A 15,465-nucleotide genomic window follows, 5' to 3' on the forward strand; every position below is an offset into this window, starting at 1 on the left:
GTAGTGTATAACCGAACTTTTAAAATCTTCATAAGATTTCTTTTAGAATAATATTCTAAAAGGTACATGCAAAGGGACAGAATGTAGAATTTTCTTTTTTGAAAATAAAGTGGAAAGGATCTGTCTCCTTGATTCCAAGTTTATTAAAATGACCACAGTAATCAAGACTGTGGTATTGGTGGAGGGGTGAACATGCCTAGACTTGACACCAAGAGGATGATCCACAAAAGGAAAAAAGGATGAATTGGACTTCATCAAATAAAAATTTTGTTCTGTGAATGACTCCATTAAAGGGACGAAAACACAGGCTACCAAGTGGAAGAAAATATTTGCAGACCACACATCTGACAAAAGACTAGAATAAAGAACTCTCAAAAACTCAACAATAAAAATAAAAACAGCCCAGTTAGAAAATTGGCAAAAAAACATAAAGGCATTTCACTGAAGAATGTGTACAGATTGTAAATAAGCTTGAAAAGATATTCAGTATCTTTCACCATTAGAGAATGCAAATGAAAACCATAATGAGCTATCACTATGTACCTATCAGAATGGTTAAAAACAGTGGTAGTATCAAATGCCATTGAGAATGCAGAGAAATGGTATCACTCATATATTGCTGGTGGGAATTTAAAATGATACAGTCACTCTGGAAAACACTTTAACAGTTTCTTTAAAGACAAAACGACCACCTAGACATTAACTGCCTTGCAACCTAGATACTGCATTACTGGGCATTTATTGCAGAGAATGAGGATTTATGCTTATACAACTCCTGAATGTGAATGTTTACAGCTGCTTTACTCATAATAGCCAAGAACTGGATACACCCCAGATGTCCTTCAATAACTGAATGGTTAAATTTTGGTAAATCCATATGCTGGAATACTACTCAGCAACAAAAAGGAATGAACTGTTGACACATGCAGCAATCTAGATGAATCTCCAGAGAATTATGCTGAGTGGAAAAAGCAAATCTCAAAAGGTTATACATACTGTATTCATTTATAAGAATTCTTGAGTTGACATTTTATAGACATGAAGAGCTGATTAGTGTTTGCCAGGGACTAAGAAGGGACTGGAAGTGAAAAGTGGATATGGCTATTAAAGGGCAATAGAGAGTCCTTGTGATAGAAATGTGCTGTATATTGACTGTCAATGTCATTGTCCTGGTTGTGAGATTGTCCTAGAGTTTTGAGAGACATTAGCATTGGGGTGAATTTGATACAGGATACATGGGAATCTCTGTATTATTTTTTATAATTGCATGTGAATCTATAATTATTTTAAAAAGTTTAATGAAAAAACGTGTATCTGGTTGAGCATATCTAAGCTGTATGAAAGAATATGTAATGGAGAAAAGAGTCTTCTGCGTGCCCTTACCCTATTCTCTTCTTTAGAATTTAATGGTATAGTTTTTTTTTTTTTTTGTAAGAAATCGATCTCCTGTAGGGCAGATTCTTGTGGAAGCTTAGCACTGCATAATAATCTGCCTCGGAGGACATATTTGTATCATGGCAAAATTTGTAGGTAGATGAAATTTACTGGGGGTGTTGCAGAAAGGGGTACCCCTTCCAGGGCCTGAAACTGGGCTCTTGTCTAACACTCAGAAACAAATTGTTGGAGGAGACATATGTGCTGACAAAGCAAAAGATTTTATCGGGAAAGGGCACTCGGGTGGAGAGCAGGAGGGTAAGGGAACCCAGGAGAACAGCTCTGCCACATGGCTTGCAGTCTTGGGTTTGATGGTGATGGCATTAGTTTCCGGGTTGTCTTTAGCCAATCAACTGACTCAGAGTCCTTCCTGGTGGTGCATGCCTTGTTCAGCCAATATGGATGCCAGAGAAAAGGATTATGGGAGGTGGTCGGACATGTGGTGTCTCCTTTTGACCTTTCCTGAACTCTTCCGGTTGGTGGTGGCTTATTAGTTCCGTGATCCTTACCAGGACCTCCTGTCGTAAAACAACTCATGCAAACGGTTACTATGGTGCCTGGGCAGGGTGGGCGGTTTCAGTCAGTGTGCTTCCCCTAACAGGAACACTAGCTGTATCAGCATTCCCTTTCTGGATTTTTTTTTTTCCATTACTTCCTCCTTACAGGAAGATTAACTGATAATATGTTTTGGTGTTAGAACTAATAAACTCTCAATATTGTTATTTATTACAATGTACAGAAATGGTCCTGAACACAATTGTATGAGGTAGGTACAATTATGACCCTATTTTAGGTGAAGAAAGTAAAGCATAGTTTTACATAGCATACTCAAGGCATACAGTAAAAATAGTGAAAGGTTGTTGCTGAGCCACTAAAGACACCAGAATTCTTGGCCTCCGGAGGAGAAGAATTCAATCTGGGGCCAGTGACGAGGCTTGATCTCTCAGAGCTTTTGTGTAATAAAGTTTTATTAAAGTATAAAGTATAAAAGAGATAGAGAAAGCTTCTGACATAGGCATCAGAAGAGAGCAGAAAGAGTGTCCCCTTGCTAGTCTTTAGCCGGATATTATAGAGCTACTAGCAGTCTGCTAATTAGAGAAAGGAAATGTCTCAAAACTCAGAGACTGGCACCAGGCCCATCACCCATAACATGCATTTTGAGATAAAATCAGCCCAAGGTGAGTTGTCCCGGCCATAAAATGATCCATGATCGACATGACAAGAAAGGCAGGTTTCCAAGCAAATACAGTCTCATTAACATAGCTTAAGAGAACATTTGCATGAGTACTGGTTTGTCAAGTTGGTTCTGAGTCTTAGGCAGAACTGACTTGAAGACAGAGTCTATGGTAAATACATAGTTCATTAACATAGCTTAAGACAAATATTTCCATAAGAAAAATGCATTGGTTAACTCAAGGTTTGAGAAAAGTTAAGTTCAGGTGGGCAGTGCCAAAGAATGCTCAAACTACGCACAAATGCAGTCATCTCACACGCTAGTAAAGTACTGCTTAAAATTCTCTAAGCCAGGCTTCAACAGTATGTGAACCGGAAACTTCTAGATGTTCAAGCTGGCTTTAGAAAAGGCAGAGGAACCAGAGATCGAATTGCCAACATCTTATGGATCATCGAAAAAGCAAGAGAGTTCCAGAAAAATGTCTATTTCTACTTTATTGACTACGCCAAAGCCTCTGACTGTGTGGATCGCAACAAACTGTGGAAAATTCTTATAGAAATGGGAATACCAGACCACCTGACCTCCCTCTTGAGAAATCTGTATGCAGGTCAGGAAGCAACAGTTAGAACTGGACATGGAACAACGGAGTGGTTCCAAACTGGAATAGGAGTACGTCAAGGCTGTATATTATCACCCTGCTTATTTAACTTTTATGCAGAGCTGCTGCTGCTGCTGCTAAGTCGCTTCAGTCATGTCCGACTCTGTGCGACCCCATAGACGGCAGCCCACCAGGCTCCCCCATCCCTGGGATTCTCCAGGCAAGAACACTGGAGTAGGTTGCCATTTCCTTCTCCAATGCATCATGCAAAATGCCGGGCTGGATGAAGCACAAGCTGGAATCAAGATTGCCAGGAAAAATATCAATAACTTTAGATATGCAGATGACACCACCCTTATGGCAGAAAGTAAAGAAGAACTAAAGAGCCTCTTGCTGAACGTGAAAGAGAGTGGAAGAGCTGGCTTCAAACTCAACATTCAAAAAATGAAGATCATGGCATCTGGTCTCATCATTTCATGGCAAATAGATGGAGAAACAGTGGAAACAGTGACAGACTCTATTTTCTTGGGCTCCAAAATCACTGCAGATGGTGACCGCAGTCATGAAATTAAAAGATGCTTACTCCTTGGAAGAAAAGTTATGACCAACCTAGACAGCTTATTAAAAAGCAGAGATATTACTTTGCCAACAAAGGTCCATCTAGTCAAAGCTATGGTTTTTCCAGTAGTCATGTATGGATGTGAGAGTTGGACTAAAAAAAAGCTGAGCACCAAATAATTGATGCTTTTGAACTGTGGTATTGGGGAAGCTGCTTGAGAGTCCCTTGGACTGCAAGGAGATCCAACCAGTCCATCCTAAAGGAAATCAGTCCTAAATATTCATTGGAAGGACTGATGCAGAAGCTGAAACTCGAATACTTTGGCCACCTGATGTGAAGAACTGACTCATTGGAGAAGACCCTGATGCTGGGAAAGATTGAAGGCAGGAGAAGGGGATGACAAAGGATGAGATGGTTGGCTGGCATCACCACCTCAATGGAGATGAGTTTGAGTAAACTCCGGGAGTTGGTGATGGACAGGGAGGCCTGGCGTGCTGCAGTTCATGGGGTTGCAAAGAGTCGGACACGACTGAGTGACTGAAATCACTAACTATGTTCAGGTGGAACCAGGTGTTGTCATGGCAACACAGAATTTTAAAAGAAACCTCTTTTTAAATTTGTATAGAGAAGGGGAAAAATATAACACTAGCAGTTTGTTTCCTCCTGCTGCTAAAGAGAGAGATAAAAAATGTCTGACACTTGCAGCCTATTTCCTCTGTTAGGAGACCCCTGGCCTTCCTGCCTGTTACCCTCTCATTAGTATCAGAATTTCAACTCAGATTTTCTTGTCATGCGAGTGTATGCTCCTCGGTTCTTTGTCTTGTCACAACAAAAATTTGGAGTGATGGACATTAAAGCCCCCTGGCGGGTCACAGCTCTCAGAGGACAGACCGTGTTATAGCTCTCGGGTCTCGAATGGACCGTGTTATAGCTCTTAAATAAATCAGTGTTACAGCTCAGTGTTACAGCTCTATTTATTTAGATAATAGCAGGAAAATCCATCTTCGAAGTGTGAGGGCACATCGATCCAAAGACAAGAAGAGAAGATCACCCCATCGCTCGGGGGAGAGGGAGGGAGCAAAAAGGGAGAGAAGAGGGCTTTGGCTCCTCTTTTTATATGTTTCTCTGTCCCTGGGCCTGTCTTATGTAAATTGGGCTTAGGCAGGAGCATTGTTTGTTTTACCAGAGGTTCTCACTCAGGTCCTCGGACCTTCCTTTGTTCTATTTTTGCGGGCTTTCCCTTCCAGGTCTTTTAGCCACGGCCATTTTGGACTCTCTTTCCCTATTCTAACTACCTAACAATCTGATTCCAGAATCTCTCCTTTTGACTACTGTACTGTACTGTTTCTCACTGTTCTCATATTTCCCAAACTGTGTGGCTAGACCTTGGAGGCGCTGTGGTATATATTAAATTTTTGAGGAAGACACAGTGACGTTTCTGCAGACCACTGGCTCGAGGTGGTTCGGCATTCAGTATTAGATCATACTCCATTTCTCTTGATGACATACGATGCAAAGCTAGATTTTCAAGTGCTGGGGAGAAAAGCAGGTGTCGCACAAAAGTCAATATAGAACAAGAAATGAAGGCAATAGTTTCCGGTTACAAGGTTTGAGAAGTTATGCAATGCCCAACAGATACACACCCCCCATTAGGAATTAATGTGGTTAGAGGACATAAAAATACAATATTTTCCTTCCAATGTTTGTGTTATTTCTTTAGAAGGCTATAAAATTGTTAGGGAATAAATACCTATTAAATTGTTTGGACCTAGCTGCTTGGCAGGACTGTTAGGTATTTCTTTTTGACCTAAGGAAGCCATGAAAACATTTCTGAGATGCTACAGGTGCTGTGAGCTGAGAAAGTTTGAGAACTTTAATAAGCACACGTATGCAGGTTATAGAGAGAAGAACGCAGAATTTATTGGGCACGAGGTAGGAAAGCAGTATGTGAAAGTTCTTATTGTTATATCAATGATGAGGTGTAAGTGTTTTCATAGGAATTCTCACAGGAGCATTTGATTTTAATTAAACTTGGAAAGGATGCTAGTAACCCAGTGGAATGCATCCCAGCAGTTCCGCAGTGCGATTGTGTGACTGATAGAGAAATTTAAAACCATCGTATAGGTAGGTGTCTTAAAATTATGACATAGGTAAAACATATTCCTGAATTATGTCTAATCTGATAAAAATGCTATCTTGCCGGGTCCAGCCTCGGCAGGATCCAGGGGATACCCTCAGGATGAATGGCGTCGGCGAGAGAGAGACGTGAGACCAGCCTTGATGGGGCCAAGTCTGCGAGGGAGAGAGAGAGAAAGAGAGAGAGTGACCAGACGGGGGGTGCGGCAGGGTCTGGCAGGGTCTGGCAATGCTTTATTTTTTACCATGGCTTTTATACCCTAAATTAGTGCATTTGTAAGGGGAAGATAGTTTAACATTACATCAGCTTGTTCTTCATGAAACCAGGGTGTTTTCTGCATGCTTCTTTGTTTATGAGGGTCTTGTACATTATTCTGGCCTTGGGGCCTATTGACATTTTATGACCTAGGTGAATGCAAAGCTGTTTTCCGTAATCTATTCTTTAATGAACACAAAGGTCAGTCCTTTTGCAGAAGTTATCAGTTAAATTTATCTAAAAGGTTTACCACACAAAGACTCTGCAGCTCCAGTGAGGCAGCTCCTGTTTAGCATTCCTGGTTAAAATGAACAATTCTAAACTCTTATTTTTCTAAATCTTTAACTATAACTGCTTTTAGAATAATATTTTTACGTTCTCTAATAGGGCTTCCTCACCCCCTGAAGGGCTCTGTGCCTATTAGGGCTTTTATGTGATCAGGTTCTTTATGCTGTTTATGATTAAGGTGTCGTGAGCAGTCATGTGCATTAGTACGCATTTGCCAAGCAGGCTAGAATGCCAGCAAAGGGGTCTAAGTTGAAACACTCCTTTCATCCTGGATAATCCTATAGGATACCACTGTCCGGCGGACATATTAATTAAAGTTCTAAGTTGATTCTGTTTGGAAAGAGATCGGGGAAGGCCTTCTACCTGTGTCACAGAAATTAGGGAGTAGTCTAAAATAGCAAGCATCAGAAAGACAGAGATCATCTTTAAGGTGAGCGCCGGGGCAGCTTTTTGAAATCCCTGAGGTCCTGATCTGCCTTGCTTGTCAGGTCTCCTCCTCACGACCTTGTCATGGGTGGGATCTCGTGTGCTGGCTCCCGGCACTATCTTGTGATAGTTGTGTTTGTTGTGAAAATTAAATGATGAAGAACAGCAATCAGTGAATGTTGACTGCTGTTAGTATTTATTATTATTATTGTCTGTTATTCGTCATCATCATCACCATCATTTCAGAAGGATACATATCCCACTAGGACAGCAGAATTCTTACCCAACATAAAACACAGGCAAAATTGTTTGGTAGTTTCTTTGATAGGTTAAGGAATCTGAGAGGTTTCTGGACCCCCAGTGCCTCTTTTAGCTCCATCTTTTATTGAATCCCTGGATGGATTCGCTTGTGAATCCTTCAAACGAGATTTTTACCAGAGACTGGTCTGACAAATATTTCCTGAGGTCTCTTTAGTCCCTAGTTATACATCTATTTGGAACAGCCTCTAGGGAAACTTTGGAGACAAATTAAAACTTCCTTTCACTTATCTGATAGATTTAAGTCTTTTCTCAGCTGTATTGGTGTTAGTGACAGGACTGTATTCTTGATATGTTTTGGCATAAGTTAAGATGCTTGGTTACTAAAGTCTCATACTGGGACAATCACCTCTTAATAGTACTTGTGAAGTAGCATTTTGTGTTAGTCATTTGTATGGCATTTCCAGTTTATAAAGTGCTGTAATATCTGTTGTTTTCATTATTATGGTATTTCTCCATAGGCTTGACAGGACAGATAGTATCTTCATTTTATGGTTCAAGAAGTTGAAATCAGAAAAATACATAACTCATCAAAGACCACACAGCCAGTTTGTGACAGATCCATGCCTTGATAACAGATTTTCTGATTTCCAGTTTCATGCTCCTTTCGATCTTCTGCTCTGCAGCCTCTTGCCTCACATCCTAAAATAGGGAGCAGAACATGGGACAACTCAGAAGTCCTGCGGTCAATTCTAGGTCCCATCTTTTGGTTTTGGGAAAATCACTTTATCTGAATCTCTATTTCTTCATTTGTGAAACTAGCTAATAATATTAATGTAATTTTTCTGCAGGTTGGGTATACTCAGTGTTGGAACCAAGATTCAAATACAGTTTATCTGGTTCTTGAATCACTAGTTACACTGACTTGGCATCATTAAGAGATAAAGTAGACTTTAAGTGTAACAGAGTTGGACTTAACTTGGTTGTCCAATGGTTAAGAATCTGCTTTACAGGAATGCGTAATTTGATCCCTGATCCAGGATCTAACATCCCACATGATGCTGGGCAATTAAGCTCACATACCACAGCTAGAGAAAGTCTGTGTGCCACAACGAAGACCCAGGGCAGCCAAAAAAAAAAAAAGGTTGTGTAGCAAGCTAGATATACTACGAGATATAAAGACTTTATCAGCTATTACTCCCAACTCTAACTGAGTCTTCTAAAGTAGCTCAGGGTTTCAGAACTCTGGAAAATTGTTGTTGTTCAGTCACTAAGTCATGTCCAACTCTTTGCGACCCCATGGACTGCAGCACGCCAAGCTTCCCTCCTGGAGTTTGCTCAAACTCATGTCCTGAGTCTATGATGTCATCCAGCCATCTCGTCATCTATCACCCTCTTCTCCTCCTGCCTTCAATCTTTCCCAGCATTAGGGTCTTTTCCAATGAGTCAGCTCTTCGCATCAGGTGGCCAAAGTATTGGAGCTTCAGCTTTAGCATCAGTCCTTCCAGTGAATATTCAGGATTGACTTCCCTTAGGATTGACTGGCTTGACCTCCTTGCTGTCCAAGGGACTCTCAAGAATCTTCTCTAGTATCACAGTTTGAAAGCATCAGTTCTTTGACACTCAGCCTTCTTTATGATCCAAATCTCACATCCATACATAACTACTGGAAAAACCATAGTTTTGACTATATAGACCCTTGTCTGCAAAGTAATATCTGCTTTTTAATATGCCATCTGGATTTGTCATAGCTTTCCTTCCAAGGAGCAAGTGTCTTTTCATTTCATGGCTTCAATCACTGTTCGTAGTGGTTTTGGAGCCCAAGAGAGCAAAATCTGTCACTGTTTCCACTTTTCCCCCATCTATGGGAATGGGTTAAGCTGAATGTTCAATGATTAAATGACCTATGTAGTTACTTAAAACGTAGGTGCAACATTGGAAAAAAAGGCTGAAAATTTTGGAAATCTTTATTCTAAAGTGTTTTTAAAGAGTGTTGAAAATTCTTTTTTTTTTCCTTACAGCACTGGGAGGTGTTCAAAAAAGTAACAGAAGTTTTCATTTTAGTTCCTGCACTTCTTGGTCTCAAAGGGAACTTGGAAATGACATTGGCATCCAGATTATCCACTGCAGTAAGTTTATTCCTACCTCTAAGTATGTATATTTTCTACACATGTGCACACACACATGTTTATATGTGTGCGTGTGTCTGTGTATCTTTGTGTGTATATATATATCACATATGCTGTTCCTCTCTATTAAGGAGAACTTTTATGAGGAAAAAAATTTTCTCCTCTGTCTACTGATAAGTTTCTAAACCTCAGGGATATGCTAAGTAGTTATGCCTGTTATCATGTCCTGAAAGTTCCCTGGGGTGTCTGATCTGGGAATTACAGGCCCTCCTTTACTCTGAGAAGAAGTAGCATTCTTGCCTCCTTCCATTTGGGGTATTCTGACTATCATCATCAGTGCGTAAGACATGGGCAGGTCAGACACTGAGTTTCTTTATGGTTTGATGGTTGGTTGATTGGCATTGAGACTTTCTGTGATTGTTAACAGTAATACATGCTTATTATAAAAACTGGAGGAACGGGAAAACGTATAAAGAAGAAAATTTAAAACTACCCCCAATTCTTTACCTAGACATAATCTCTATTACTATTTTGTTATAGATCCTTCTATACTTAAATAACTCTACTTACACATAGGTATAGCATAATACACACACACACTCTATATTCTTAAAAAAAAGAACTGGAATCGTATATATTCTCATTTATAATCTGTGATATCCATTTGAAGAGACATCATGATCATCTTTCTATATCAAGAAATGTGGACCTATGCCATTGTTTTTATTGGCTGTGTGTTTTTCTGTTGTATAGCTCTACTGTGATTTAATCTATTATTGAATATGTAGGTTCTTTTTAATGTTTTGCTGTTATGAATATTTTTGTATATACAGTTTTATACTATAATTTCTTTTGGGCAAATTCTAAGATGAATTTATTGTTCAGGGGAGAAAAAAGCATCCTTTTATGACTTGAGCCACATACTAGAAAACAGTCATCCAGAAACATTAAACACTTTAAAAAACACTGCCACTAGCAGGGTTCTGAGTTTTTTTTTAGCAGATGATAAGGATTTTGTTTTCTCACTGTAATAGTCTTTGGGGGTTCCACCATCGTGGAACCAAATTATGATTAAATCCATGTAGCTAGTGAGGCTCACTTCAATGAACCATCAGCCCATTGAATGTTGTTGTTTTTGTTGTTCAGTTGCTAAGTCAGGTCTGACTCTTTGCGACCCTGTAGACTGTAGCGCCCAGGCTCCTCTGTCCTCCCCTGTATCATGGAGTTTGCTAAAATACATGTCCATTGAGTCGGTGATGCCATCTAACCATCTCATTCTCTGCTGCCCTCTTCTCCTTTGCCTTCAGTCCTTCCCAGCATCAGAATCTTTTCCAGTGAATCGGCTCTTTGCATCAGGTGGCCAAAGTATTGGAACTTCAGCTTCAGCATCAGTCCTTCCAGTGAATTTTCAGGGTTGATTTCCTTTAAGATTGACTGGTTTTGACTATAATTTTACATTATTGAGTATTAAGAGAACTGGAGAATAATAGAAGCTAGAGTTCCTTAGACTGGAACATAAAAGTCCAAAATGACCCTGGAATATCTCGTGCCATAAGGTAAAGAAATGCTAGAATAAACAAACAAAGAATGATAGGTACATGATGAAAGGGTAACATACAAACCAGATCTGGGATAATTCGAGCCACAAAATAAATAATAATATTTACAAATTATAACTCATAGAGTGAGATAAGAATCCACGAGTTTGCAGATGGATAACAGGGCAGGCATGGTCTCTGCTGTGGTAGAATTTACATAAATAATTTCAGATACTGGTAGAGGCAGTAAAGAACATAAAACAGGGTAATATGATGAAGGGTGATTCACGAGAGCTGTTTTATATTAGGTGGTTAGGGACGACTTCTCTGAGGTGGTGTGCAAGCTGGAAAGTGGAAAGTGAAAGTTGCTCATTCATGTCCGACTCTTTGCGACCCCATGGACTATACAGTCCATGGAATTCTCCAGGCCAGAATACTAAAGTGGGTAGCCTTTTCCTTCTCCAGGGGATCTTCCCAACCCAGGGATCAAATGCAGGTCTCCCACACTGCAGGCAGATTCTTTACCAGCTGAGCCACCAGGGAAGCCCAAGAATACTGGAGTGGGTAGCCTATCCCTTTTCCAGGGATCTTGCTGACCCAGGAATCAAACCTGGGTCTCCTGCATTGCAGGCGAATTCTTTACCAGCTGAGCTACCAAGGAACCTGAATAATAAAAGTGAGTCAGGAATATCAAAATCTGGGAAGAGACCATTCCAGGTTACTATTGTATCTGATCAGTATGATGATGTCAGTGTAGTAGTATCAGATATTTAAAAGCATTCTGTACAGATTCAGTTTCACAGTTGAGCCTGGGGCAGGAATAAAAACAGAGGCCCTTGTAGCCATATGTGTACTTAGTTTAAAATTATACAACAGGCTTACACATTAAAAAAAAATCTCCATCTTTCCGCCTTTGCATATATTTCCTCTGATGATCTGAAAGTCCAAGATCAAATTTATAATTCTTGGACTCCTTGGATTCTGTTTTGGAACCCAGTGTTGTGGAGAGAGCCAGTTCCTGGTCTGAGCCCTGCCCTGCTACATTCCCCAGGCTCTATGGTCTGCACTGTGGGAGACCTCACACATCCCTCAGACCTCACATCCATCCACACCCCCAACAGCCAGCCAGCCTCTAAGCACTCCTGGGTTTGGGCATGCACCAGAGGTGGCATGGCCTGTCTTCAGGAGGATTGGCTTCAGGAAGAGGCCCTGGAATTGGACTCTAGGCCATTTGGTCATGGCCTTCTGTAGTCCTAGGTATCTGGAGTGTGGCCTAGAAGGGGATGAGGCCCAGGCGTTGAGTGGGCGCACTCCTTGGGTGCCATGCACTCCTCAACCTGTTGAAAGGGGCACGGCTAATGGAGGACCAAAGTGGGGCCTTCTAAGCTACGGTTCTCAAAGCTGGAGTCCCTCTTACAGATTCCAGACTTCTTCTGGCCTAAGGAAAATTACATGATATAGAAGGGGTTTCAAAGCTGCCTTGTGATGTACTTCAGTAAGATATAAAAACAAGGGGAAAAGTTATATATTAAGAAGGATTGGCCACAAGATCAGTCTAGCAGGCCTCAGTACTAAGAAATTATTTCTAAAAAATTTAGAAATAAAATGGTAATAAGATTTTGGGCTTCCCAGTTGGTGGCTCAGTGGTAAAGAATCTGCCTGCAGTGCAGGAGACACAGGTTCAGTCTCTGGGTTGGGAAGATCCTCTGGAGAAGGAAATGGCAACCCACTCCAGTATTCTTACCTGGAAAATCCCATGGACAGAGGAGTCTGATGGGCTACAGTCCATGGGGTGCAAAAGAGTAGGACACAGCTGAGTGACCAAACAACAACAACGGCAATAAGATTTTTAAAATTTGATTAAATTTCACATTTGTTCTAACATTCCAGAAGTTCATTATGTAATGGTGACATTGCTGTTAGCTGAATATTGTTTTTAACATTTGGCATCCAACTGGAATGTGTGGAATGTGTGTAAAAGCTACTATATCTTGAACTATTGTCTTAAAAAACAGCAGTATGTTTATGTGGTTTTACTAGTTTATGTAGTTTTCCGAGTTAGTGAAATTACATGGGTTTAATCTGCCATCTTTTCCCAGTGATCCACACTTGTATCTGTTTTAAGAGCTGGTGGGTTACCTAGATAGAACTCATTCCAAAAGGCTTTTTGGCAGGAGACGTGAATAAAGAAGAGGTCTTGAAAAATAAGAGTGACAACATTTAAGGGAAAAGAAAGTTATTAGAATGAGAGTTAAAAGGTGGCTTTAGTTTCATTTTGCTAGAAAATGAACTTTGTTCTGATAAATATAGTTGGGCATACAAATATTTAAGCAGCTTGATAAGTTTGCCAAGAAAACTGAAACTTTAACTAACTTACCGCAAGGAAAGTATTTCTAAAAGTGACATTATTGAGCATTACCCAGCATTTGTTTAGATTCAAATAATAGATTAAACATGCCAATCCATTTAAAAATAGGCCATGCTGTAGGGAATCTAATTAAAAAAGAATATGCTGCAAGTTAAATTGTTTAATTTGATCATTATTACCATTAAGGGGCTTCCCAGGTGGTGCTGCTGGTAAAGAACCCACCTGCCAGTGTACAAGACATGAGACGCGGGTTTGATACCTGGGTGGGGAAGATCCCCTGAAGGAGGGCAGGGCAGCCCTCTCCAGTATTCTTGCCTAGAGAACCCCATGGACAGAGAGGAACCTGACAGGCTGCAGCCTGTGGGGTCACAAAGAGTCGGACACAACTAAGTGAAGTGACTCAGCACACATGCACCCATTACCATTAAAGCTGAATTTCATCTTTTTATTTGAACTTCATTTGTTGTCACTATATTTTATATTAGAACTTTTTATCATATGTCTAGTTATGTTTATTTTTCTGTTCATATTTAAGACAGGAGAACTTCAAAGCTGAATAGAAGCTCAGCACACGGTCTTTACTGCAGGGTCATTTAGCTGGGCCTTTCATTGGGAAGATTGGGGTGGAGTTGCTGTCTTCCATAAGTCAAGAATTGTGTCACTGATTATAAGAAATCTGAGTCATAAACAAAAGGAATTATTCCGTTCTCTGAGCAATTAAAATACCATAAAGAGATGAATAAACCATGTTATTATAGCTTAATGTCATGAGTTACTACTTTTCCGTCTACTGATTTGTTTAGTTTTATATTTTGAGGCTATTAGAGGTAAGATGACATGTCCCAGGTATTGCCAGGGCCCGAGGCAGGGCCACTGTTAGATCAATAGTTCTCAAAATGTGGTCTTCTGAACATTAGTGTTAGCATCTTGTTAGAACAGCAAGTTCTCAGCCCCACTCCAAAGCTGCTGAGTCAGAAACTCTGGGGTGTGGCTTACCATGTGTATTTGAACAGTCTTTCCAGATGATTCTGATACACATCAGAGTTTGAGAACCACCATGTTAAATGACGGGCATGGAGGCCAATAGGGTAGGGACCCAGTGAGAGAAGGGGGAGATCACAGGGTGCGAGGTCGCCTGGTGGGTCATTGTGAGGACTTTGGCTGTCGTGTGAATGGGAAGCCTTTGGAAGATTCTGAGCAGTTGAGTGATGTGATCTGATAGATATTTTTAACAGATTATTTTGACTGTTGTGTTGCGACAGAGCAGTAGGAGGCCAAGAATTAAAGCAGGGAGACAAGTTGAGAGTCCGCAGCAATAATACTGCAGACTAGAAATGAGGTTGGCTTGGATCAGGATGGGTGCTAGCAGAGGATGTAGTGAGACATAGTTGGAGTCCAAAACTCATTTTCTAGGGGGACTTGACAGAATTGGCTGATGGATTAACTAAATTAAAGACTTGAAATATTCTCTAAATTTGAGAGGGGTAAAAGTAGCCAAATTAGACAGATAGAAAAGTAGTCACTTGTGGCATCAAGCTTAGATGACATGGCTGACATGACTAGATGGTGTTCATCTAGCTTGTGATAGTTTAATTGCTTAGAGAATCTGACTTCAAGTTTCCTAGGTAGAATACTGCCATTCTGGTAGAGTACTGGAGAATCCTTATCAACTTGTAGTCCAGCTCTGATGCTGTGTGTGTTAGTCCCTCAGTCGTGTCCGACTCTTTGTGACCCTATGAATCGCAGCAGCCAGGCCTCCCTGTCCATCACCAACTCCCGGAGTTTACTCAAACTCATGTTCATCGAGTCAGTGATGCCATCCAGCCATCTCATCCTCTGTCGTCCCCTTCTCCTCCTGCCCCCAATCCCTCCCAGCATCAGGGTCTTTTCCAATGAGTCAGCCCTTCGCATCAGGTGGCCAAAGTATTGGAGTTTCAGCTTCAACATCAGTCCTTCCAATGAACACCCAGAACTGATCTCCTTTGCAGTTGGTTGGATCTCCTTGCAGTCCAAGGGACTCTCAAGAGTCTTCTCCAACACCACAGTTCAAAAGCATCAATTTTTCAGTGCTCAGCTTTCTTCACAGTCCAACTCTCACATCCACACATGACCACTGGAAAAACCATAGCCTTGACTAGACAGACCTTTGTTGGCAAAGTGATGTCTCTTCTTTTTAATATGCTGTCTAGGTTGGTAATAACTTTCCTTCCAAGGAGTAAGCGTCTTTTAATTTCATGGCTGCAATCACCATCTGCAGTGATTTCGGAGCCTCAAAAAATAAAGTCAGCCACTGTTTCCACT

General features: G+C 40.7%; 1 protein-coding gene across 7 annotated transcripts in view; it reads left to right on the forward strand.

Annotated features, from left to right (window-relative positions):
- The window catches only part of SLC41A2 (solute carrier family 41 member 2), a 127,375-nt gene that overhangs the window by 42,392 nt on the left and 69,518 nt on the right, over positions 1 to 15,465 (forward strand). For all 7 annotated transcript variants that reach the window (XM_043881108.1, XM_043881114.1, XM_043881109.1 and 4 more), the window contains one exon: positions 9,151 to 9,258. In XM_043881108.1, the coding sequence (XP_043737043.1) occupies positions 9,151 to 9,258 (108 nt within the window). The remainder of the gene's footprint in view (positions 1 to 9,150; positions 9,259 to 15,465) is intronic.

The sequence above is a fragment of the Cervus elaphus genome, chromosome 22, assembly GCF_910594005.1.
Source record: "Cervus elaphus chromosome 22, mCerEla1.1, whole genome shotgun sequence".
Classification (NCBI taxonomy): Eukaryota; Metazoa; Chordata; class Mammalia; order Artiodactyla; family Cervidae; genus Cervus; species Cervus elaphus.